This window comes from Mastigoproctus giganteus, chromosome 7, assembly GCF_048544385.1.
Source record: "Mastigoproctus giganteus isolate SK-2022 chromosome 7, ASM4854438v1, whole genome shotgun sequence".
NCBI lineage: Eukaryota > Metazoa > Arthropoda > Arachnida > Uropygi > Thelyphonidae > Mastigoproctus > Mastigoproctus giganteus.
This window is the reverse complement of record NC_143581.1, coordinates 28,615,812-28,643,141: the sequence shown is the minus strand read 5'-3', so window position 1 is coordinate 28,643,141 and position 27,330 is coordinate 28,615,812. Positions and strand designations below refer to the sequence as shown.

The 27,330-nt window shown below is 35.2% G+C and overlaps 1 protein-coding gene across 2 annotated transcripts in view; it reads left to right on the top strand.

The window, feature by feature from the left end:
• The window catches only part of LOC150082765 (endonuclease/exonuclease/phosphatase family domain-containing protein 1-like), a 97,602-nt gene extending 91,971 nt beyond the window's left edge, over window positions 1–5,631 (top strand). For both annotated transcript variants that reach the window (XM_090377586.1, XM_090377587.1), the window contains one exon: window positions 4,894–5,631. In XM_090377586.1, coding sequence (XP_090233712.1) covers window positions 4,894–5,234 — 341 coding nt within the window. In that variant the 3' untranslated portion in view covers window positions 5,235–5,631. The remainder of the gene's footprint in view (window positions 1–4,893) is intronic.
• The last annotated feature ends 21,699 nt before the right edge of the window (window positions 5,632–27,330 follow it).

The window sequence follows — 27,330 nt, the reverse complement described above, 5'->3', positions numbered from 1 at the left end:
AAGTGCAAATTGTTCAAGCCTTGGAGCAAGACGATCGTCCCCGACGTGCAGCTTTTGCTACAGAGATTCTGCAGCGAGTTGATGAAAGCAATGATTACCTTAAGCGTTTTTGTTTTTCTGATGAGGCTACCTTCCACACCTCTGTAAAGGTAAATCAACATAATGTCTGTATTTGGGGGCCAGAGAACCCACTTGTTGTTATTGAGAAAGAGAGAGGGACAGCCCTAAAGTGAAAGTTTGATTGGACATGTTGGAGTAATACATTGCATCTCAGTTAGAAGAGTTTCAGCCATGGGTAATTTTCCAACAAGATGGTGTGCTGCCACACTGGAGTTTAATTGTTCGTGAGTTCCTGGATGCAGCGTTTCCTAACCGATGGATTGAGAGGGATGGTCCAACACCATGGCCAGCCTGTTCATCGGACATTACCCCTCTTGACTTTTTTTTATGGGGGTATATTAAGAACAAAGTGTATTTGACTCCAGTTCGTGATACTGAAATTTTAAAGGCGAGGATAACAGATGCTTTTGTGACGGTTGTTGAAGAGAAGTTGGAGAAAACATGGAGAGAAATAGAGTATAAATTAGATGTTCTCCAGGCAACAAATGGAGCACATGTAGAAGTGTACTGAAGAGGTAAAAAAACTTTTTGAGTTGAGGTAAAATTTGCAAAAAGCTGTATATTTGTACCCAGCATAGTTCTTGTGTAATAAATGTTTGAAATCAGGGAAAGACTTTATGCTCACCCTATACAATTATGATGTAACTCAAAAAATCAAGGAATTTTTTCATACTATTGAAAAAATGTTATTTAAATTTTTAAACATTATTTGATGAAGATAGTTATATGGGATAGTAATAGCAATAATAGATGAAGATAGTTATATGGGATAGTAATAGCAATAATAGATGAAGATAGTTATATGGGATAGTAATAGTATATTTCAGGATTTGCCATATAATCCAAGGAAGCCACGGGCTTTTGATGCAATAGCAAAAGAAAAAGAAAAAACGCCAAGTATATAAGAAAACGCAAATTATATGCTTCCCTCCTCACACAGGTAAGTATGCAGTAGACCTTTGAATCTATTTAAAACTGTCAGCCTCAACTACCTGTGAAGGCAACTTGTTCCAGCTATCAATGACTCACTGGCTAAAAGAAAACTTCCTACAATCTAATCTAAAACTCAAGCCCTGTAATTTAAATTTATGTCCTCTAGTTCTGGAATTGTTTAGAACAGTGAGAATTCCACCTCATTCATTTTACTAATCCCTTTCAGAGCCTTATAAACCTCAATTAGGTCACTTCTGAGGTGCCTGGTTTCCAAGCTCTGTAGCCCACATAATCGGAGTCTTTCCTCATATGATCGTCCTTCTGCCAATCTCACCATTCGAGTTGCCTGTCTTTGGATCCTTTCAAGAAGCTCGGTCTTTTTTTCAGTTTAGGTCTTCATACTTGAACACATTATTCCAAATGTGGTCTTACAGTTGCCTTATACAGTGGGATTGTGACCTCCCTATCTCTATGGGATAGTGTTCGATAAATCATTGATAGGACACCATGGACTTTCCTGGCTACCTGTTTACACTGTTCAGAAAACTTCATATCTGCGCATATTGTTACTCCCAGATCCCTTTCCTCCTCTTCCACTGATTTTAATTCAACCCAAGTGTATAATTTATTCTGGAGTTGCTATTCCCCAAGTGTAAGACCTTGCATTTAGCAGAATTAAAACATAGTTGCCACTTCTCTGACCATCTTTGAAATCTATTTAAGTAATCCTGAAGTAGCGTTGCTTGGCACTGATCATTAACAACTCTGCCAATCTTTACATCATTTGCAAATTTTGACATCACACCTATCCCTTCATCAATATCATTTATGAAAATGAGAAACAACAGTGGTCCAAGAACTGATCCCTGAAGGACCCCACTTGTGATGTTACACCAATCTGAAGAATATCCATTAATCACAACCCTCTGCCTTCTTCTCTGCAGCCACCCAGCAATCCATATTAGAATATTACCAGGATAAAAGTATGGTAGCTTGGCTTGGACAGTTAAAATTAAGGCTGAAAAATTACAGATTTTCAAATGAACACAATATTTCAGGAATTAGGTTAATAACCTTGAAGTTTATTTACTCTAAGCACAACCTTTATCAATCTTTTTTTCCTGCAGATTGCATACTGCAGTACCAAAATAAAACCAGTAATCCTACAATTTACAAACACTGTGTAAATAAAATGTTCCTGAAAATTAGTTAACAAATCGGGGCTGCTTTTCTCTTACCCATAGTGATATATGGAAGGAAGCATTTAAAGACAATTTTTTGCTCTCAAAAATGGTGATCAACAACGAAATTTGGTTATTGAAGTGGCTTCAATGATAAGCTCAGTTACTTTCCCACTTTTTCTAAGCCTAGTTTAGGAAATGTGGGAAAGTAACTGAGGTCAAAATCCACTGTCTCTTCCTCACTTTGGAGTTGCCTCTTAGTAGGAGCCAACTATATATCCAATCAATGATTGTAGGTGGGTTGTTGGTTTAAGATCAATGGAACTAAATTGGATAAATTAGAGGCTGAAGTCTTTTCACTATGGTGGGATGAAACAACATGACATGGCACTTACTGGCTGGGGCATTGTGTTGGTCAACATATTCCCCACTGTGCTTATCAGTGGAGCAGGACACAGTAGTAAAATGTGCAAATGAAACAATCAAAATATATAACATTAGTGTTAGCAGTTTAAATAACGAAAAAGTGGAATTAGCAGAATTAGGTTGATGTGAAATCAGTATAGTAGTTATTACAGAACCCAACAGGATTTATAAACAAAAATTACACTGTGAAGCAAATTTTCAAAAAAGGATTTGTCTGTGTACATTCTTTAGCATTTTATGTATTTCATTACATGCAAATTCTGCATGTGACTTTATTTTGCCCAGAAATGAAAGAGAAGTAAATATGCAGTAATAATAAGATATATAAGATTTATTAACATAACTTCTGTAAAGAGTGGAGTATTAATATTTGCTACAAGTAAAGTTTAAAAAAAAAAAAAAAGAAATGTAATTAAAAAAGTATAAAAAATATTTCCTTAGAAGTGTACATTTGAATGTCTTTGTCTTTTGTGGTCACTGTGATCATCCTGAACCAAGAACCAAATATAATTGCCCCTCATATCTTCATATCACCTTCCTTGGCACTCCCCCCCCCCTTTGTATCTCCTGATAGAATCTCTGCCCATACTCCTTGCTAACATCACCCAGATTTGGTCTGAAAAATACAGGTGAGAACACAAGAAGTATTGGAACTTGATTTGACATTCTGCATCATCATAAACATCCTCATATCCATCTTTAAACCACTTGTGCCATTCAAACACACTGGTACAACCTAACATTTCATTGCCATAAACAGTTTTTAAGATTTGATATGTTTCTGTTGCAGATTTTCTCAGTTTAAAGTAAAAATCTGATATTCGTTTGTTGCTCCATTACAAAATCATGACAAAGAACATTAATGATACTAACGAAACTGGTTTTTACTTGCAACCTGTCAGCCTAGTGGACAGTCTCTGTACCACCATCTGTTCGAGGAAGGTTGAACTACAACATACCACTTCTCTAATTTTCATACTCATTGTACATGACTGCAACAACACCAGTCTGGGAATACTTTTTCCAATCATATATTTAGATTGATCACACAACCACTAGTTGCCATTGTCAGAGACACGAAATATGAAAATCGCATTAGAAGCAGCCTGTAGTTAGCATGACTGCACCAGAAATGATGAACTGAGTGTGGAAGAAACATTTCACAGGTATATATAGCTACCTGACTTGCAGGTCTCAGCATGTCTGAATGCATCTTGGCACATCTATACCTGTCAGTCACAAAGGAAGTAGTACACATATCAGATTGTTTGTTGTTTGGTTTTTAGGAGCATTAGCAACTAAGGCCATATTGCTCCGGGAATATGCGGTGGTCATTCCCTGACCTTTCCGCATCCTCCATATTTGGTGGTGACGGGCTCGAATCCCGGTCTAATCAAGAAGCGTGTGCTACACACTGTTGCTCCTTCCCACCTGGCTATGGAGGTGCCACACATATCAGATATACATGGAATGTGTATCTAAGAAAACAGTTCTTACTGTTTGTTAAAAAGCTGTATGTGATAAGTAAAAATGGTTGGATTTTTAGAATTAGCACTAGAAGTACTAGTGCTATTTCTAAAAATCTAGAAATACTATGAATTTTGCAAACAAATCTGTGCAGACCAATATTATTTTTGATTAGAGAAGTATAGCCACCATAAAAAAATTCTTTACTGCTCCATATTTGTGTAAAGTGCATTGAACACCCATTCTTGTGTTGATTTTCCATATTGTTTTTGTTTCTCCTTGATTTTGTCCACTTTGCTAGTCCGAGAATTGGCCATAAATTAGTTGACAATATTTTTGTTTACAGATCACAAGACAGCTGTCACTGAGGATATTATTTGTGTCATAATTAAGAATGAAATTAAGTGTTCTATTTAAACTATTGTTTTCCTGTTTTCTCAAAAAAAGTCTGATTGGTGAACAGAATACTAGAATATTGGATTCCTCGTAGTCAGTTTCTACAGATTTGGTTCTGTCTTGACTTATAATGCTGATATAACATGAATAGAATTATAGAATTTATTTTGTAAGAATGAAGTGGGTTATTATTTTTACCATTTTCTCACTCTTCTCACATGTCTTTAGACCAGCATGATTTTAAATTTAATTTATTAATGAGAATTGCAATAAAATACATAATTTTAAATCTAGTTAGTTTACAATATTTAATTTCCATTGGATATCTGAAATACAAATTGCATATTAAAAAAATATTGTTTTTCCATAGGGGAATGTGGAGTAGTGAAGGATGGTTTGAGTCATATAGCTATTCCAAAGGGATGGCAGCTAGGAGGAACAGTAAGTGATAACTGCCCTCTCTGGACAGAAGTGTATACTCAATTGGATGTAGTCATCACAGATTCTCCTGTTATTAATGGTATTCGTAAAGTATCTACAATTCCTGAAGATGAGGATGCTGAACAAAGTGAAAGTGCTGCTAGTATTGAAGAAAGTGTAATAGATGAAAAACAGAAACCTAAGTGGACTGAAAGTTTAAGCAGAAAACTTAAACAGAAAAATGGTATAGTTGGTGATACAAAAAGTGGGAGTAAAGAGAATGGGTTATAAACTTGACAGACATCTTTTAGGAACTGTGACTGCCTCTTTTCCTTTCAACTGTTTAGAAGTGATTTCAGAATTTGTTCTTTTCCAAGTTAAAAGTAATAGACATTTTTACAGTTGTAATGGTGTGTTAATTTTATTTCTTCATCCATTTTTTATAATATATACAGTACCTTATTTGTTTCATATGCATACTTTGTACATTTTGTTTGTGAGTCCTAGGAGGTGGGGGGGGGATGTTTCTATTTTTCAGTTTTTGAAAACTTTATATTCAGTAATACTGCTCCTGTATTTAATATTTCCTAAATTTTAATCTCATTAAATATTCCCTCATCAAACCCGAGGTACTCTAATAATGTCATATCTAATGCAAACTGTGAAATCTGAACTTGTTTTCGTTTTTCAAAGATGCTCTATTTACCATTGTTGTGGTATATATTTCTGTATATAATATTGTATAAAGCATTATTTGATGTGTAAAATAAAATAATATATTAACAGAAATTATGAAATAGTAAGTGTATGCAGATTAATTGCATTGCCAAAATTGTTTTTCCTTTTCTTTATTTATATACGTACATATGTATATATATGTATCATAAATATATATATGCATGTGCATATGTATATATATAGATAAAGTTTGCGATGGGTGACACAGTATACTGTTTCATTAGGCATTTTAAGCTTTAGAGAGCACGAAATGTTTGGTTGGAAATTTTACTGTAGTAGACTGTAGTATATTGTTTCAAAAAATAAATAAATAAAAGAGGGGGCTGTCCAAATAATGCCTTTCTTGTTGATATGTAGAAATATGTATATTATATATATTTAGCACTTATATATGGAACTTAAGCAAAAGAAAATCAAGTCTGCTGAAAGCGTTTCTTGCTGTATCCTTTTAGGGGACTGCCATGCTCTCACTGCAGGAACTAAAAGTATATTTTTTAATAGTTTTTTTGATTTCCACGCCATTAACTGTTTTAATTTCAAAACAACCCACACATAATTCTAGAATCAGAAGAGCATATTAAGATTCCAAATGAATGATTACACAGAACTTATATCCGAAAATATATTTACTCTTATTAGAGAAAAAGATTTTTTTATTATTATTATATTTATGGTTATCACAATGGAATTATGGCAGATACCAGAATATAAAAAGAAATTTATTTATAAAAGTTCAGGTTCTCTAGCCAACCTGTGTTTCTGGCAGCATTCACTGAACTAATCGGTTACGCAAGAAATTACAAAAGTATGCCATATCTGCATGATGAGAGCATTAGCAGATAAAGAAAATAATTAGGTATTAAGATTATCCTGTGAAAATATTTAAAATTTTATAATTTTGTGCCTTACTTTTATTTTTGTATTACAAAAATGACTGGTATTTTGTAGGTTTTAGAGTAGACAGAACAACAAGTAGACATTGGAGGAAAAGTAAAGTACTTGTGGTGTTTTAACAGAACTGACAATAATTTTAAAATCCAATATACTTAATAAGAATAAAATTATTTTTTATTAAATTTTTTGCATTCCACTATATAGTTACAATTATAAGTCAGCTGAATCCATTAATATTGTTAGATTTATTATCTAATCACTCTCTTATAGGCCAGATCTCATAGTCAACCTTTGATATTCATTTGCTTTTATACAGCAACTTCATAAGGTATGTTGTATTTTAATTCAGAGTTACTTAGGAATTAAAACTTGCTTTTGTTAAAGCATATTGAGAAATAAACTTTGAAAATTTTAAGTGGATCTTTCTCTGTCAACCCTCAAAACAGATTTTAAATAGTTTTGTAAAAGCAAATAAATATTAAGGTCAGAAAAATTTTTTATTTCATTTATACCTTTATTGCTGTTATTGTATTTAATCTGTAGTATGTACAACAAATTGCTACCGTGTAGAAAATTAACCATAAAAAAATATTTTTAAAAGAAAAGTTAGTGCATGAAGATTTTGAAAATACTGTATATGTAAAAAGTAAATGATAATATTCCAGTAACAGAAAAAGGTAATGAAATGTGAAATTTTTTCACTTTTTAAGAAATAGCACTCTGAAATCATGGCCAGAGATTTTGATAAGTGAAATATTATTTCAATGGCAACAAATAAATTGAATACAGTTTCCAGGTATCTCACTTTGGTAAATGTATGTTTATCAGTTTAGTGAAGATATTATGAAAGGATATTCTTTTAAGACAGCAAGATGTGGACTATCAGATGTATTAAATACTGGTAAATAGATAAAGTTAACTCCACAACCTTATTTGTATATTATGGCTATATGAAGTTCATTAATTTCTCCATTTTTGAGTTGCTTTCAAAATTCAGTTTGTTTCTGAAACTACTTAAAAACTTGTTTTATTTTAATAAGTTGGAAGATTGTTATGTAAATAAACTTAAGAAATTTGTATTGCTTGTGTGATCTATGCCATACACTGTAGTTAGGAAGTATACAATTTTATATTTTTGCATGCCTTTACTTAAGAAACATTCTTTAAATTGATTTCAAAGTGTAAAGCAAAAAAAAATCTAAAAATGCTTTTTTAATTTTTTAACAAAACAGAAGTTTGCTTAAACAAATATGTAAAATTTTCATATATTAGCAAATACGATTTTTAAATGGCGGGCTGTTATTGCTATCGAAAAGTTAGCATAGTATAAATGTGGTGGCATAATTTTAGCATTAGTAAAATGCTAAAAAAATAATGGCATTTAATAATCAAAATAATATTATTATTATTTTGATTATTAATATTTTGTTATTAAGTATTATTAATGTTTGTTATTAATAATATTTGATATTAATATTTTAATATTATTAATATTTATTTTTATATTAAGATAATTTTATTTCTAAAGGAATGTCCCTTTACAGCTATGCAGCTAGAGGTTACATGAACAAAAAAAAATGACAAACTATATACCATTTATGTACAGAGTAGTCAGGCAAGTTAATACAATAAATGCCTTAAACCAGCTTCTGGTTTATATTAGCATTAGTAAATGCATATGATGCAAGAAAGCAAGCTTATATACAGTATCAGCAAAAAAAAAAAAAAACCCTTCTCATTTCACCCATCCACTCACTCCAAATGTTTTTCTAGTTCTGCCTTGAATCTATTTAAACTATCAACTTCTAGAACGACAGATGGAAGTTTGTTCCAGCAATCATATCTGTGAGAGTGGAAGACTTGTGGGTTTTGTCGTTGGACAGCTTCTGGAAGTCTATGGATAACGTGTTAAATATTTCAATAGAGTTAAATGGAAACATATAGTCCAAGGAGGTCATGTTACAGAGCTTAGATCTATGGGAGTGCATTGTTAAGGCTTCTATTCCGACCTGACGGTCTGGCAATGATCTCCCAGATATTAGGAAAGTTTAGTTTTCTGGACAGGAGCTGAGTGAAGATAACAAGGTTCCAGAGATGATGTGATACCTCCATGGTAGCACATTTAGATTGGAGAGCATGACAGATTTTTAAATAGTCAGTGGCAGACCTGCAATCTTATTCAGCAATTTTAAATTCCAGTATTCAAGGGATAAGAACCTGATTTGGTATGATGGGGGTATTGAGGACCATATAGTAGAGGCATATAAGGGAATAGGGATTATGCAGCGAAGAATATAGTTGCTGATAAGATGCAGATTATGATAATTGGAGATCTGTTTCACAGCCAATATAGTTGAATGTTTTTTTTTCCGAGTGGCATTAAAATGAGACAAGAACATAAGGTCTTAGTGCCAGATGATGCCCAAATCTTTATGCTGATTGACTTTTTTAAATGGAGAATTTCCAATTATAATATTCACATCATTCATATTTCTCTTCTTGGTTATAGTAAGTTGAGCCTATCTTTATCAATAGGAAATTATAAAAAATAAATGAATAAAAAACTCATAGGTAGCAATCAGCTGGAATTTTTCAAGAAATTTGCAGTGTCTAACTTTTATTCATACAAAAATAAATGGACATCTATGTCTTGAGTTATGAAAATTCATAGAAAAACTTTTGCATTTATTCATGTATTGGAATATAGCATAAAAGAATCACTTTACCCAGCTTCTCTCCCTAAGCCACCAATGGCATTTCCTTACATTGCCTGCATCTCAGACCAGCCTTAACTAAAACTGCAAAATGGCTGCAAGAATAATTAACAGTCTTGAAGGATAATCAAAAAATTACCTTTTCTTAGGGACAGCACAGCAGTGCATCATATCTTTGAGTTTCTGTATGTATACTTACAGTAGACCTACAGAAACTCATAAAGATATGACGCACTGCTATGTTGTCCCTAAGAAAGTAGTGTAGTGTCATTTTTTGATTATCATTCGAGACTGTGTTAATTATTCCTGCAGCTATTTTGCAGTTTTAATTGGGGCTGGTCTGAGATGTAAACAATGTAAGGAAATGCCATTATTGGCTTACGGAAAGAAGCTGGGCAAAGTGGTTCTTTTATGCTATATTTCAGACATGGCCAAACATTGGCTCATGAGCCATGTGCAACTCTTTAACACTTGAATTGCAACTCCCCAGAAAATATTGACTGGAAAAATAATTCATGTCTCAAAATAATATCTTGATTAACAGGAAATTATAAATAAATAAAAAACTCATAGGTAGGAACCGGTTGGAATTTTTCAAGAAATTTGCAGTGTCTAACTTTTATTCATACAAAAATAAATAGAGATCTGTTCCGAGTTATGAAAATACCAAAAATCCACAGAAAAACTTTTACCTTTATTCATGTATTGTTTTTCACAATTGGGAAAAAGTTTCACCTCCAAAACATACATTAACCTACATTTTAAATAGACTCTTAAGATGTGAAAAACTCCAGTTTTTCTGCATTTTCTCCATTTTACAATGGATTATAAGATAGTAATTTTTTTTTAACTTTTTTGTTTTATAATGTGTGTTAAGATAGTTTTTTTTTTTTTTTTTACTTTATTTATTAATGAGCATACTAAATGTACTTAAAATAATGCTGTTAATTGCTTTTGAAATTAAGACATTCAAGCTGTCTTTTAAGCCCTGAGTTTCATTAACTTTACTAATGGCCATGAACCACAAAGAGTGAAATCTGACTGCCTTTACTCATTCAAACTCTGAAAGATAGCACATGTTCCCACCGTGAATTGTATGATATGAACCTTTCAGGTAGGTGAACCTGAATATGATTAAGTACTGCAATTGCGTGAAACTATCCAATAGATAATTAGGCCGCTTTATTAGACACCCCTTTTTGTGTTTCCTTCATTATATTCTAGAGGGGAAACTATATGACAGTTCTGAAAAATACAGTAGCGCAAATATAATAAGCATAATATTTCAAGTTGATAAGAAAAAACAACTGAAATAACAGAGAAATATGTAAAATTTAAAGAAGTCTTTATACTCCCAACTGAATACTTGTTATATTTGTCTAAACGTTTAAATTGAAAAATATTTAAATAACTGTGTTAGTCCATGTAAAAATCTTTGTTCACATATCACTGTCTTTTTGTTTGTGTCACAGAAGCAAATAAAACATTTCACTTGCTGTTTTGTCAATTTGCACTCTGAGACCCAGCTTATGGATTTTCCTGTCCATTATATCATATAGATTTTCAAATAGATAATCTGGAAAGCTTGAATATTATCTCACACTGCAATTACATTATTTTACTTTGTAAATAAATATAAATTACACTCGTATCAAGTGGAGAAATAAATGGCATCAGTGTAAGTACAGTATGAGACCAGCAATAAGAAACAGTACATATCTCATGGCTAGAAGTGTTTTTATTTATTTATTATTTATTTTTTTTCAATTAGGTCTTGAGACCTGTATAGGTGATCTCAAAATAAAAATTGTAAGAAAAATTGATTTTTCCATTTTTTTTTTATGTGAACAGTTAAGTATAAGGGTTAGGCACCATAATAAAAAAAAAGTTGGTGGCCCCCACTTATCAGTCTTACAAGAAATATTGTTGTGCAGTCCAAGAATCCTTCCAAACATAATGAAGCCTAATAATTCTACCACTAATCATTTGATAAGTAGTTTGCAGGAGACTGGTAGTATTCAGGACAAAAACATGGCCTCTCTAAACTGGTATTAATGGGGAAAAAATTAACCAATGTTCATATTGCACTTGAGAATTCTCTTCAAGGATGTCAAGTTGAAACACCAATGTCAATTGTCATAATGGAGTACTCATAGGGCATTTTCTGTAGTTTTGTAATTTTCGGTTGGTGTTAAACCAGGTCTCGTTACATTAATCATGATGCCCAGTCACAGAGCCTTCCTATATAATACAGTAAACTCTATATAAAATCTGCCACTTTACAAGCCAGAATTCTTTAAAATCCAGCATACTTAAAAAAAAAAAAAGTTCGGGAAATATTAAGAAAGCAATCCAGCACTCATATCAACAATTGCATTTGTCTTTAAGAATCTCTGCAAAAAAAAGAGTGACATTTCTTGTCCATTAATGTGGTTTGGCAGACATCAGAATTTTAAAATCCATAGATACTACAATGATCTTAATTCTCACAGCAGAACAAACTTGCCTTTGCAATGAGTTTCCCTGATATTCTACTACCTTCATACAAACAGCCTCTCCAAAAGGTTAATTGGCAGTTTGTTTAAAAGATGAAATTCCTGTTGTAGCCCACTTCAAGAGTAATTTGATCCCTCATTGCATGGAAGGTAGTCTCTAGTGACAACATGCAGACAAAACAGCATAATAAAGGCATATGATGCAAGAAAACAGGCTTATACAGCATCAGCCAAAAAACAAAAGAAAACTTCCCATTTCACCCATCTATTTGCTCCAAAAGTTTTCTGGTTCTTCCTTGAATTTATTTAAGCTATCAACGTCCACAATCGCAGATGGCAGTTTGTTCCAGCAATCAACCACCTGCTGGCTAAAGGCAAATTTCTGCACATCTATTCTACAACTGTCTTTCCTCAATTTGAATTTGTCCCCTCAGGTAATTAATCTGAGCAAGAGGAAGAATCCCACCAGCACTGAGCTTTCTCAAACCATTCAAGGCTTTATACATCTCAATCTGATCACCTCGGAGGTACCTAGACTCCAGACACTGCAATTTGCAGAACTTAGCCTTTCTTGGTAAGAGCAACCCTTTGTTCCCCTCATCAATCGCATTGCCTTTCCCTATACTCATTCCAGCAGCTCTACATCCTTCCTAAAATGAGGATCCAGACCTGTACATTTCCATGCTCAAGGTGTGGAAAGAAGTTCAGTATGAGCCTACATGCAGTATACAAAATCAGTTTTAAAAGGTATAATGTTGAAAGTAGTGGAATGCCAGGGAAATTCATTATAAAGGCAAGTTTTTTCCTGTTGTGGGAATTAAGACCATTGCATTATCTAAAGGAAGCAGTTTAAATCCTGCTTCCTGAGAAACATGAAATGGCAGGACAATTATAAATGTTTACAGATATAAGTCAGTTGCTTGTACTTATGCTTAATATTTATTAAAATCTGCCCTCTGAAATTGCTCAACTACTAGATATACTTCTCCAAAATTTAAAAATCAGTACCTTTCAATCCCTTGAAGTGCCAGATTTTAAAGGGTTTACTTTATTTTGAATTTTAGAGAATGTCTGTTCTTTGATTCCAAATAACCAGTTTGTTGAGAATTGTTCTTTATTTTCCCTCAAATTTCTTTAGAGAGCAGTTCCAAAATTATTCACACCTTGTCCAAGCCCAACGTGTTTTTCTGCTCCCCTCAAAAGCTTTTGTGCATGAACAGAGCCTTCACTTTTTTTACAGTACTTTAGGAAGTAAATGAGAGCCAACATTATCCATGAACTCTTCAACTTGCCTTTGTGTGTAGAGCAGTGGATAGCATTGCTGCTCTCTTACACACTGTAGAAGAAGCCTAAATTCAGTTTGTAAAAAAAGCAATGACCACCACGTTGAGAACTACTTTTATTAGAATGTCTTGAGCAAGGGCTACTTCCCCTTCCCTAACTAGAAATTGAAATTTTTCATCTAATAAACCAATTGACCATGGAATTGCATGAAGTTTACAACAGATATCATATAATAACGCCTTTTGGCCTTCAGCATAATCCTCAATTTCCTTATATCTTAAACAAATGAGCTGAAAATACAATACCTGTTATTTTGTTCTGGGGGGAAAAAATCATGTCTGTTGATTCCGATGGATCAGAATGAACTTCAGAAACACTTGCGGTCAAGTAGCCTAGAAATAATAAAACGGCACAAATTGCTTTTGCTAAGAAAATAAGTAAAATCCTCCCCCCTTTAGTGAATGGACTCCCGATTTAGAAAGTTAAAGAACACAGATCTTAAACCTTATCTATAATTAAACTTTTTTTCATTTTCATCATTTTAAATACTAAAAATAAAAAACACTGCACTGCTGTCTGAAGAATAGAAAAGGAAAAAGTTGAGAACAATCGCTGCTACCCCTTGTGTTGCCATTCCACACTACCAATTATCTCAGATGTATTTGCTTTTTGATTGGATTTATAACAAATGAAACATATCCAGTGCCTCGAAGAAAATTGTTTTCTCTCTTCTTAACATTGAATCCTCAAAGACTGCTCATTCAGAGACTTGGTGTTTAAGCACATCAGTGACCTTGGCTGTATTATACTATTGTGTGAAATTTGAACTGTGCTGGTTCAAATTGTACTGTGTAAAGAGGAAATGCAATCTTCAGTAACTATTTTGAAGTTTTAGACCTTGTAGCTTGCCCATTGCTACACCATGAAAAAATAGCTCTCATAACTATGCTACAGTAACCGTTTAATGGATTATTGCATAATGATCAGCTGATGTCAGCCTAAAAAATTAAGTTATTGCAGAAAATTATTTTAATACTCAATAATGCACTTCTTTAATACTCAATGCTTTTACACTGAAAATGGGAAATTGTGCCTGAAAGGTTGCAATTTATAACATACTGACAGAGTATTTGCTGTAGGATTGCACTAGTATATTATAATACAGTTAAAATCAAATAAAATTTGCATTCTTTTTATTACTAAGGTGGGAAAACATGTTTATGTCACTAATATTAAAATAGGGAATACTTGAACCAGCAAATTAATAGGGTTATAGTTAAGGCAGGGTGCTGTTCTGCTCCTGCAAACCTTTAACCACCACTATTTTGAAATAAATATTAAAAAATTTTAAAAATAAATAAAAGATCAAAGTAACACCCACTTCCAAAGGAGTGTGAACACGACTCCTTGCCCAAAGAGAGACGTCCACACCACCAAAGAATGAGTGCCACTTAAATAATAACATAAAATAGAAGAAACAAGGAACGTATAAATACAGGCAGTTCTCGCTTTACAAGTTCCCGGGTTTACAAGTTTTTTTTCCCAAGTATTAACAAAAATCAAAAATATGAACATTAATTGCAAAAAATGAATGTTAAACATTCATAAATACTGCATTCCAAACCATGTGTGTAGCTATACAATACAGTGTACCCCGCTTTACGATATTAATCAGTTCCAGAGACACCATTGCATCATTAAAATATCGTAATGTGAACCCAATACCACATCTTTTAAGGTCACAAAAGGTGATATTGTTGCACAGGTTGTTGGTACTAATGATATCTAATGTAGATGATCTGAGGATTTAATTAACAATTACAGAGCAATGTTAGGTTTGAAAATGAAAGTGTTTGCAATCCTGTCCAGACACAATAGGAGGGACTACATGTTTGAGAACCTTATAAATCAATTTGACCCTGGAGAGACTGTGCAAGGCTCATGGGGTAGAATTTTTTCTCAGTGGGGTCTGTGCTTGTTGAAAGGAGAGAATGTTTCTGCAGGGATGGGATATGGTTTAAATAAAAAGGGTGCAGAATATTTGCTGATGCTATCAAGGCAGTGTTAAGTGGGTCAAAAAACTGATAGCCTGTGGGGGGGGGGGGATACACAGATTAACAGTAACCACAGGAAGAGGTGAAAGTGATTCTTGCACTGCTTCTATTAAAACATGCATCAGCCTACAAAGCAAGGTGTTGGAGATTTCAAGACCTGCTGGATGTCCTCATGGAACAAGCAAATACATGACTGTGTCAGGGTTGCTAAGAGTAAAAACAGTTACAGGTCTGCTTGCATGTACACTAATGCTAGGAGAATAAAAATAAATTTGAAATACTAATCAAATGCAGATGTAGGGATATCGGAGAAGTAGTGTCAGGCAGACATAAGGGATGCAGAATTTGAATATGGGGAGTACAAAGTCTAAGAAAAGACAGAACAGCAGGGAAGGAAGGGTTATGCAGGATATAAGGCAGTGCATTCAGTGCACATGGATGGCCAGTTCAATGTTGAGTCAGTTTGGTGTGACATAAGCACTGGGAAAACAAAAATGGGAGTAGGAGTGCGTTACAGGCCTAATGACTAATGGGTATAACTGTATAGACATATTGAGTGGGCCAGAAAATCAGAATGTCTTGTAATGGAGAACTTGAACGTTGCAGATATTGACTGTACCTTGTAGATTGGTCACTCGCACAGTATCAAGACTTTTATGGATTTATTGGATGATTGTTTTGATTTTGATAAAAGGCCCACTACGTAGCAGTGAATACAATGTACTGATATAGAATTTACTTAAAAATGCAACTACTGTGAAAGGCAAGGGAGAGGGTTTTCCCTTTCAGAAAAGTGATTGTAGCAGTCTCAGACAGTTTTTAAATTCTATGCATCTGGAACAAACTGAGGAAGTTACCAATGGCAAATAATAAATGGGAAGCATTCAGGGATGTTATTGTAGAAGCTACTAGGTTTTTATAACAACTAAAAGATACAGTTCAAGGTATTGACCTAAGGGATATCAAATGAACTTATGAGACTTCTGGCAGCAAAGAAAAATGCATGGGGTGCATATAGATTATCAGATGCCTATAGTAGATATAAACTAGTCTGCAATCAAGTCGCAAAGGAGGTTAGGCAAGCAAAGGCAGATTATGAGAAGTCTGGAAAATAATGCAAAGAAAAGTAGCAAAGATTATTTATGTAAACAGTAGAAGGAAAGGGTTGAATCTTGTTGGTCTGCTATATATGAATGGATTAACTGTTGATAATTCTGCTCTGGTTGCTGACAAATTGAATGGATATTTTGCATCTACATTCACACAGTTTTTTTAGGGCTAGGGATGCCAGAAGTGATCAAATTCTGGCAGAGAGCTGAATGGTTTTGTGATAATTGGGGGGAAAGTGGAGGATAAGTTGTTGAAGCTTAGTGTAAAAAAGACATCTGTGGAGGATGGATCTATCCAGTTAAGTTAAAGGATGCAGCAAAAGAGGTAAGCAAACCTTTAGCCAAGATTATGAAGCATCGCTGAATTCAGGGATTAGAGATGTGCAAATGTATTCACAAAAGGAGATATGAGTAATTACAGACCTTACATTCACTTCTGTTCTAGGGAAAATAATTCAGTCACTGGTTAAAGAAGTAGTGCAGGACCATCTCTACAGGAATGCGGTTATACTTCAGTCACAGCATAGATTTGTTAAGGGATGATCTTTTCTGACCAATATGATCAGAAACTATAACACAGTAAGAAAGGAACTGGATACAAAAAATAATTTTGACAACCATATACTCTGGTTAGATGTTCAGTGCCAGGCCTATTGTTGTTTTCTATATTTGTGAATGATATTGATGAAGGCATGTTGTGCTTAATATCTAAGTTTGCAAATGATATGAAAGTTGGCAAGGTAGTAAATCACAGTAATCAGGGTATGCTACTGCAACAAGATCTAGACAAATTAGGCAGATGGGCTGAGAAGTGGCAATTGAAGTTTAATATTGACAAATGCAAAGTACTTCATAGGGGGGGCTGTAATCCCAGGTTAATGTATCACCTGTGTTCTGCCATGCTCGGGGCAGTGGAGAATGAAAAAAGACCTGGAGGTAATTGTGTAGACAGGCCGCCAGGACAGCTCTTGGGATTTTGTCAATGATATACATGAATTTTGCCGGCAGGGACATTGAGATGAATAGCCCATTATATAAGGCAATGGTTAGGCCACTTCTTGAGCATTGCATAAAGGCATAGAAGCCTCATTCTAGCAAGGATGTGGATCCGTTGGAATGGTGCAGATAAGAATAACAAGATTGGTGAAGGGAATGAATTGGTGGTCTTACCAAGTCAGGCTTCAGTTCTGCAAACTGCAGCATCTTGATACCAGGTACTTGCAAGGTAATCTACATTAAGTTTATGATTTTTTCCATTAAATTGATAAAAAATATTGGCCCAAAAATATAATATCATGAATTTGATAATTAAACTAATGAAATTATAGTGGTATCATATTAATAATTTCAAATTATAATATACAATATTTATTAAATTATATGGAATTATTAGGATTATTCTGTCTTACTGTATTATTAGTAGATGTAATCTACTAATAATACAGTAAGTTAATGCAATGGTCAAAGTGGATCCAGCAGAACAAATTTTGCCTTCGTAATGAATTAGCATTGGTGGGGAAAGCTATCAGGATCATGATTTTATTTCCAGATTTAAAAAAATAACAGAAAATTTTTAAAAAGTGGCACTTGTCAGACATCATGCTATCAGAGGGAGGTTAATGGTGGGGTATAGGATGCAATGGATGTAAATGAAGGAAAGGATGGCAGGCACCTTCTATTCCCTAAAAACAGAAACAAAAATCAAGGTGAGTAAATCAAAACCTGCACTACTTAGAAAGTCAGATACTGGATTTACTAAACTCAAGTAATAAAAGATAAATTCTTACAATGGAATTGTCATGGATTCCAATGAAATGCAGCTGTCAAAATGCCCCTGCATAAACATGAACCTGTCTGCTTTTGTTTGCAGAAAACATATTTAAGGGAAAAACCCTATCCTGCAAAACTTGACATCTGTAAGGACAGGAAAGGAGAAGTCCCAATCCTTGTGGGGCCTTTCACTAATTTAGAAGCACTAGCAATTCATTTAGCACTGGGGTTCCTCCTCACAATCTGTTCTATAGGGTGTCTCAAAAATATTGGTACAAACGTTTAGGGGAGGTAGGTAACATCTAAAGGAATGTGAATCACATAGGAACCCATAACCGGAAACGTCACGGGAAAGTAGTAGCAGAGGCACAAGAAGCAGAAATGACACAAGACTAATTAGTGGCAAACATTTATTTGACATAATATTAACAATGGAGTATGAAATGGATGCATTTCATGATGTCACAACAGATGCTCGAAGGTTCCACCATGAGACGCGATGCATGCGTGACACCGACGCAGCATGGATTGGCGAACATGGTTGAACACACCTGGAGTTTCTTGGACAGTATCAGCAGCGCAGATGAGTCTCACCACGAGATCCATTTCCGTCTCCACAGGCGATCCATACACAATAGATCTGAGGGCTCCCACAGAAAAATCAAGGCTCAATAAATCAGGTGAGTGTGGGAGCTGGGCAACAGGTCCACCAATCCATCGACACCCAAAACGCCTGTTCAAATGGTCACGAACACACCTTCCATAATGGACAGGCGCCCCGTCATGTTGAGTCTCACATTTGCTGAAACATCGTCAAGTAACCCTGGTAGAACTTATTCAAGAACGATCCGATATTTAGCAGAGTTCATGCAGGATGGTAACAGGTATGGGTCAACTAAGCAGTCACCGACCATACCTGCCCACACATTTATTGCGAAGCGATGTTGTGCTCCATGGGGGTGCACACCGTGTGGGTTGTCGTGAGCCCACACATGAGCATTGTGCTGATTGAATAAGCCTTCCCGAGTGAAATAAGCCTCATCAGTGACCAAAACATAAGCTGGAAAATTCAAGTCTTGAACACTTTCTTGGAGAAACCACTGTGCAAAAGCCACACTTGCAGGATGACCTTGGAGGAGCAGTAACTGAGCCCTTTGGATATGAAAGGGGTGTAAGGAATCGTCGTGCCAGACATGCTGTACACTGCAACGAGACACTCCTAAGGCAGAGGCAACGGCACGTGTGCTGCTAGTAGGATTATTCTGGACGGCATTCAACACACTTTCTTCCATTGCAGGAATTCACGTCGAACATGGTCTGCCTGCACTACGCCTGTTACCTCTAAATGACCCATAATTGAACAAATTTTGATGCGCACGCGCAAATAAACGGTGGTCTGGTACATGTCTATCTGGGAAGCATTCTCCATAAATTCGTTGAGCGGCTTGTCCATTGCCCTCTGCTACTCCATACACTAGGTACATGTCTGCCAGCTCACAGTTCGTATATCGATGCATGCTCTTCGTGCAGCAACTACTGCTTGAATGAGTAAACCAGAAATTTTCCCTCTCGCGAACTGATGAACAGTGCCGTGTACCGACTTACAGTGACGTTTCTGTTTATGGGTTCCTATGCGATTCACATTCCTTTAGATGTTACCTACCTCCCCTAAATGTTTGTACCAATATTTTTGAGACACCCTGTATATATTTGCTTCCTGGGAACCAACATCTTCCAGACAGATCTTGATGATTTATATTGCAACTGCCCATTTCATTTCTACTTGTAGACTTTAATGGACATAATACCCTATAAGGGTAGTGCAGAAATTAATGAATGAGGTTGTAGGGTTGAGTGTATTTTCAGCAATAACAACCTTAATTCATTAAATGTCTGAACAATGCCTACCTATACATTCTCTACCATCAATCTCTCTATTTGCTTCTCTTCCCATCCCTGCCTCCTCTACTCTCATGGAAAGAAACAGAATCCATATGAACGTGATCACTTTCCTATACTATATCGGGCAGACCACCCTCATATTTCTAAAATCCCATGATGGTAGTTTGATCAAGCAGAACAGAGCAAGCAAAACTTACAAAATTTGATCCCGTTACAATCCAGCAGGAATCAGTTGATGCCGTTTCAGAGTGTATTATCCATGTAGTGAAAATGCAATCCCAAAATATCCTCCAGATTTCCAAAGCTGTGGTGGAACCAAGAACATAAAGAAGTAAGGACACAGGTTATAGGGCTTGGGGAATCTTTTAACATTACCCCACCATTGAAAATATTATAGCTTTCAAATTTCCCCATGCCAAAGTACAATTTATATGTTGTCAGAAACAAAAAACATACTGGGTTCGCATCATCTATTAATCAGACTACCACAGTCATCTGGGATAAAATTCAGAAAATGAATGTCAATATAAGTCATATCCTTCATCACTATTACAGCATAATGGATGTATAGTTCAGATCCAACTGCTGTTGCCAACTTTAGGAGGAGTATTTGCTAACTCTCTAGAACATGGGCTCACATTTGGTGAGTATGGGCTTGGCACAACCAGGGTCCCGAGCTGGATATCATCATTCTTCTCTTTTCTTGTGATTCCTTTCTACTTCTCTCTCTCTAAATTTTTTTTTTTTTTTTTTTGGTCGGTGCAGCATAAGTCTCAGGCTTCCTTGTGCCATGTGGATTATAATAATAATAATAAATAATAATAATAATAACATCACAGCCCTCCAGAATTCTGAATCCCAAAAAACCTGCTGAGAAACAGACATTCAACTGATGAATTAAAGAGCCAACTGATGTCAGCAGTTGGAGAGTTACTCTGATAGTGCAGTAATTACAGATATATGATCTCTCCAAAAGGTTATTCTGCCAATTGCCCTACCATCAGAGGAGAAAATAAATTGTTATTTATTTATTATTATAGTAATAATAATACATAAAATAGAAAATGTGTTTGAAAGTTGAAACTAAGCAATGGGACAACTCGTGAAGGGAAAGTGTAAGCTTCTGTGAGCACTGAGATGATTACATTAACACAGCAGTGTAAATCCAACTATCCTATTTAATTAATTGCAATCATTTGCACACCCATCAGAAAAAGAAATGTGGAATTATTTATACTTAAACTGTTCAAATAAATGATGAAAATATTTTGAAGCACTTTATTAATTGCACATCTTATAATTGTATAATTAATACATTATTGTTAATTATATAATTAATTATATTTTATTATTATATTATATATATATATAATATTTACGTTATTTCTAGGAAGCACCATTACAAAGACTGGAGTGATAGACGAAGAAATAAGTAGAAGGATACAAGTGAGTGGAAATTTCTATAGACAGACAAGAGATCGGATCTGGAACAGGAACATATCACTGAAGTGTAAGAAGGCTATATATCAGGCCTATTATGTACCAGTTCTGACGTATGCATCTGAAACTTGGACTATGAGGGAAAAAGGATGAAAGCAGAATTCAGGGGGAGAAATGAGATTTGTGAGGAGATAGCTAGAAAGACAAGACGCGACAAAATCAGGAATGATGTGATTAGGGAGAGAATTCAGATTGAAAAACTCCAGGACAGGATTGAAAGGTCCTGTTTGAAATGGTTCAGACATGTAAAGAGGATGAACGAGAGGCATTTGCCAAGAAGAATGTTTGATTTACAATTAAGGGACAAAAGACCAAGGGAGAGACCAAGAATGAGATGGCTAGACATGATAAAGACCGATGTCATTTAAGAGAGGAGGAAACTGGAGTGAAATCAACAACAGAGAGAAGTACACAAACAGGGCATGGTGGCAAGGCTTCGTACGTTGACCCATGTAATAGCGGAATGATGACAGGTGATGATAATGATGAATGTAAATAAAATATAAAATTTTAATAATATACTAGGGGCTGCTCGCCAACCCCATGCACGTTTTTCTATGTAATATGTAGAGGTATGACAGAGTAAGTCAAATCTTTTTCTATGTAAAGATTGATCAAAGAAAGTGTATCGTATTACAAGTACAGGCCATACTAGAGACCCCCAACCCACTATCAAACCTGTCAAAATGCACTGATTGATATCTAATTTATATATAAAAGAAAATAGAAAGTGTACAAAAAAACTATAAAAAGTAAAATTGTGTGAATGTTGAGTGAATGAAAGATATTATTAATTGCATGTTCTATCTTAGCCTCTTCACTGGACAGACTGATGGCTATGCAGGCCCTCGGGGGCCTTATGGTTATCCCAGCTAACACTATGCTATAGCTTTTCCTAAGTGGCATGGTGTGGAATGCTGACACTGGCCATTAGGGTAACCCCCAGGCCAGTGTGGGATAGAGCTGCAAAAAGCATGCTCCACCATAGGAATCTCTTTCCCTGTTCTTTTATTCCTAGAAAGTGGGTGGTGGGGTGAGCCACCACCCACTTTCAACTCCCACCCTCTGGACCAGGATGGACATCCTGTACAAGGGGTCCCTTTAGTGTCTCCCCTTTTAAATCAGACAAGTGCCTCAACTATTGCCCCCTTTCTTCTCTATCTCTTTTACCCCACCCTTTTCCTATCTCCTCATTATATCCTTTCAAAAGAAAATAATTTTTTTTCTTTTCTTTTTTTTTTTTTTTTGACTCTCCCTGGATGCCTAGGCTACCCCAGGGTTCACCCCGCCAGAGCTTGCTTTCTTCTCTCCTACAGTGTCCTGGCCCACCTCCCTGGGGTGGTGACGGAAACTGGGGGTGTTAGTGGCTCTCCACAGGCCCCCAGACTAAATGGCCAGAGGAACAACACAACCCATGCTAATACTTCACAAAACACACACCCTTGGCCTTATGCAAAATATTGTATTCTACACAGAATACAATAATGAGAAGTTGGAATGAGAAGTTGAGAGTAAGAATGAGAAGTTGGGGAAGACCCCCGGTGCTGCCAGACAAAAAACACTATGATTGATATCTAATCAGCAAATGATCTAAGTAATTATTTACCTGTGCATTTGTAGTTCGTGGCATTCTCAAGGTCGAATAAATATTACTATGTAATTATTTACCTGCGTTTACATAAGTCAATTAGGAAAAGGCCTTTTGCTTCGGGTTCCAAAATGCATGAGGAATATTGTTGCATCCGAAAGAGCAAGACTAAAATATTTAACTGAAATATACAAAAAATGTTAAAATGGAACACAAATATCAGAGAGCGAACCAAGTGCATGAGGTTGGTGAACGTTATGGAGGCAGTTATCAATAATTAATTACATTTGTAGTGATGTAATTGCCTCGCTCTCTTCTCCCATTGGCTCGAATAAATATCACTAGGAGATAAACTTTTTTAATATATAGGGGGCTCTGTCCCCCTTCTTGCTTTGTTCACCAACCTCTGCTGATGTAGACTCAAACGAGAAAATGTTCGAATCTACATCAGTCCTTTTCACTCTTTTAGCTCTTTCCAACAGCAGTTCTCTGTAATCATAAATTCGGAAAATTAAATGCACAAGGCATAATCCTTATGGGTTTTGAAAATGTTTTTATTTTTGTGCCTTGTGCATTTAATTTTCCGAATACGTTACCACCACACCCTTTTGGCATCTCTCATAATGCGGATATAACTTCACAACTGAGATGGCTTGTTGTATTACCTGGGTACCTGCCCGCCCACTGATGATGAAGCCGCACAGCTTCGAAACGATCATCTGGGTGGTGGTACCGCTGAAAATAAATAACAGTAGTCTTCTCTACTAGAGAAGCATTATTTATTTGAAGTAATTCAATAGTAGCTATCTTGTTGTGAAGGCAACCACATTATGAGACACAATTAAAACGATGCCTTCAACGCTACAACCGTAGCTCATATCTATGGGTTAACTATGGTGTATTTACACCGATATTATATAGTAATCATAAATGTACATTTGGCCAAATTGTGGAATGTCTCTAACAGATAATAAACTCATCTTTCCTTTTGCCACAGCACCTCCTTGTATTTGCACTGTATAAGGGCCGCTGCCACCTTGAAATCCACATTTTCGGCATTAAAAGATAAAGGCATAAAGATTGTTGTAGACTCAAACGTTTTCTCGGAAGCATCTTCCTTTTTCTGTGTTGTCAAAAAACGGCGTCTTTAAAGAGTCTGGATAAGTACTGCCATTGACAAACGTGTCTTCCTTCTGTGACAACATGAATGTGCGGCTCTTCCGAGTTCGCTGTGAAGAGATAATCTGCCACAATGTTGACATTCGTCTACCATATCACCTCAATCGCAATATGATACTTCAGTGGTTTCTTCGTTATCAGGATCTTCTGAAGATCTTATGTTACATATGAGCCATTTAACGGTTTGCTGATTTTCGGCCTGTTTTTCATCCATGTTAGCTACCTGCTTCCTATAGCACTGATTTTCCACTTGCTCCATCATCATTGAACTTATTCTATGATTAGTTCGTAACCTTTCGCCGTGTTTCTCTCTATATTTCTGTAACGACTCATGACACGTCGTTTTCTCTCGAAATTGGTGATTGCCAAGCTAGGTCGCGGCACTGTGTTAATTACTATGTTAGTACTTATAATTAGCAAATCAAACAACATGGATTCCAGACACATCTGTCGAAATGTACTGATTGATATTTAATCAGAAAATTACCTATGTAATGCATGAGCAATATTGTTGCATCTGAAAGAACAGGACTAAAGTATTTAAAAACTACAAATATTTAAAATATTTACAAAATATTAAACCATTTACAAATATAAAAAACTATATCATCAGCTAACATTACAATGGAACATCAAATGGTGCTGGCTGTGATCATGTATTAGACAGCGAACCACATGCACAAGGTTGGTGAACGTTATGAAGGCAAATATGACTTGAATAAGTGACATAATTTTCCTGTCCTCTTCTCCCATTGGCTCGAATAAATATCACTAGGAGGTAAACTTTTTTTTAATGTATAGAGATTATAAATTACAATTAGTTATGCAATTAAAAATGTGTAATTAATAACATTAATTATAGTATATTTGGATGCATTATGTTCCTTATGCATTTCTTTTAATTTTAAATATTTTATTTTATTAAAATAAAGTATTTATTAATAAAAAACCACTTCAAATCAATAATAAAATTATTTGTTTTTTTGGTTTAATTTCACAGTGGGTTCTTCAAGATATTTCAAATTATGTGCATATAGATGTAAAACATAATACAGAATCTAGAGTCTGCCTGAATATGTCATTTAAAGACAGAATATTAGCATTAGATGCAAAAAAGCAAGCTGATACAGCATCAGCCAAAAAAAAGAAAAAAATGACACCTATTCATTCGCTTCAGTAGTTTGCCTAATTCTTCCTTGAATTTATTTAAATTATCAACTTCCACAATGACAAATGGAAGTTTGTTCCAACAATCAGCAACCCATTGGCTAGAGGATAGAGGAATAATCCCATCAGCATTCAAGTTGCTCAAACACCTCAAATCAGATCACCTCACGGGTATCAATCTCCAGATAGCTGCTATTTGCAGAAATGAGCCTGTCTTGATAAGAGAACCCTTTGTTCCACTCACAATCTCATTCTTCTCTGTACTTGTTCCAGCAGCTCCACATTCTTTTCCAAAATGAGGCAGAGATCTATATGCAGTACTCAAGATGTGGCCTGACCATTGCCTTACGCAATGGGATAATCACCTCCCTGTTAGCAAAATTCCTGTATATCATTGACACCCATGAGCTGTCCTGGTAGCCTGTCTGCATTGCTCAGAGAACTTTATATGTGATACCCCAGGTCTTTTTCATTTTCTGCTACCAGAGTGTTGTACAACAGAGTTGGTACATTACGCTGGGGTTACTGCTACCCAATTCAGTACTTTGCATTATCAATGTTAAACTTCAGTTGCCATTTCTCAGCCTATCTGCCTAACTTTTCTAGATCTTGTTGAAGTAACACAGTTGTTAACCACCCTGCCAACCTTTGTATCAGCTGGAAACTTGGATATTAAACCTAATATTCCTTCATCAATATCACTGATAAATACGGAAAACAATGGGCCCAACACTGAACCCTGGGCAACTGCACTAATAACATTAGTTTTAAGGGAACTATGAATAAAAGAAGAAAATAGGCATGGATTAGCTACAGGTCTGTTGTTGAGAACTTAGGGAACAACAAGGATCCACACTACAAGAATATAGTTGAAATGTTGGCAAACTTCAAGAAGCTGGGCTAAAACATGAGTGTCAAGGTACATTTTTTACATCCCCAAATTGATTACTTCCCAGAAAATGTAGGAAGTGTTAGAGAAAAAGAGGATGAGAGGTTTCACCATGACATTAAAGGCATGGAGATGAGGTATCAGGAGAGGTGGAATGTCAACATGATGTCTGACTGTTAGTAGATGCTGAAGAGGAACTGTAACATTGAAGGATCTGCAAGAAAATCAAAAATTTTAAAATTTGACCCACCATAGATCAGTTTTTAAAATGACAGGTAAGTATTTAGTGGACTTTTTACCACACTCCCCTTTTTGAGTGTTTTCAACATGTATTTAAATATAAAAGTCTGGTAAAAGTAGCATTTTGTTATTATTTCAGTGCACACATTCTGTCAAAATTAATAAACATTTGTGAAAAATCTAATTTTCTTCCATAATTTTTGAAGAAACCTGACGTGATGGAAACAAACAGAGTCATTTTTTAAATCAGCATTAGAAAATGATTCAGAGACCCTTTTCTTAGAAAAACATCAGTGATTTTTTTCAAAATGCAGAGTAGTGTTATTTGTCACGCTTGATTAATATTTGAAATTTGTGTAAAATCAGCTATTAAATGTTGCAGATGTTTCACCAAATGAAAAAAGTTGTTTCTGGTTAAATTAATAATTTGAAAATTTTTAAATAATACTAAATAGGTCAAGAAATCATATTGGTTTAGTCTTCCCATGAACTAGTAAAAAATCTGATGTAATTTTGATGGTTCTGTGGGACTACAGATTGGCTGATTATTCATCATGTTGAAGAAATTCAACATGATGAATTTCTTCATCATGTGTGAATTTCTTCATCACTTCTTCATCAAGAAATGTGTACGGCGAAATATTATCAAGTTTCAGGAGTCAACTCGAAAGGGACTTGCCACCTCAAAATAACAAAAATTACTTCTTACACTCTCACTTATGTAGTTAAAGTCTGTGTGTTGTTGTTAACAGTGCATACTATTGTGTGTGTTCTACGGGCAGTTTGCCCATTACTGCACAAAAATTTCCCTACTAATTTCCAATTTTTTCAATTGTGTTGCATAAATACAGAAGATAAATATTT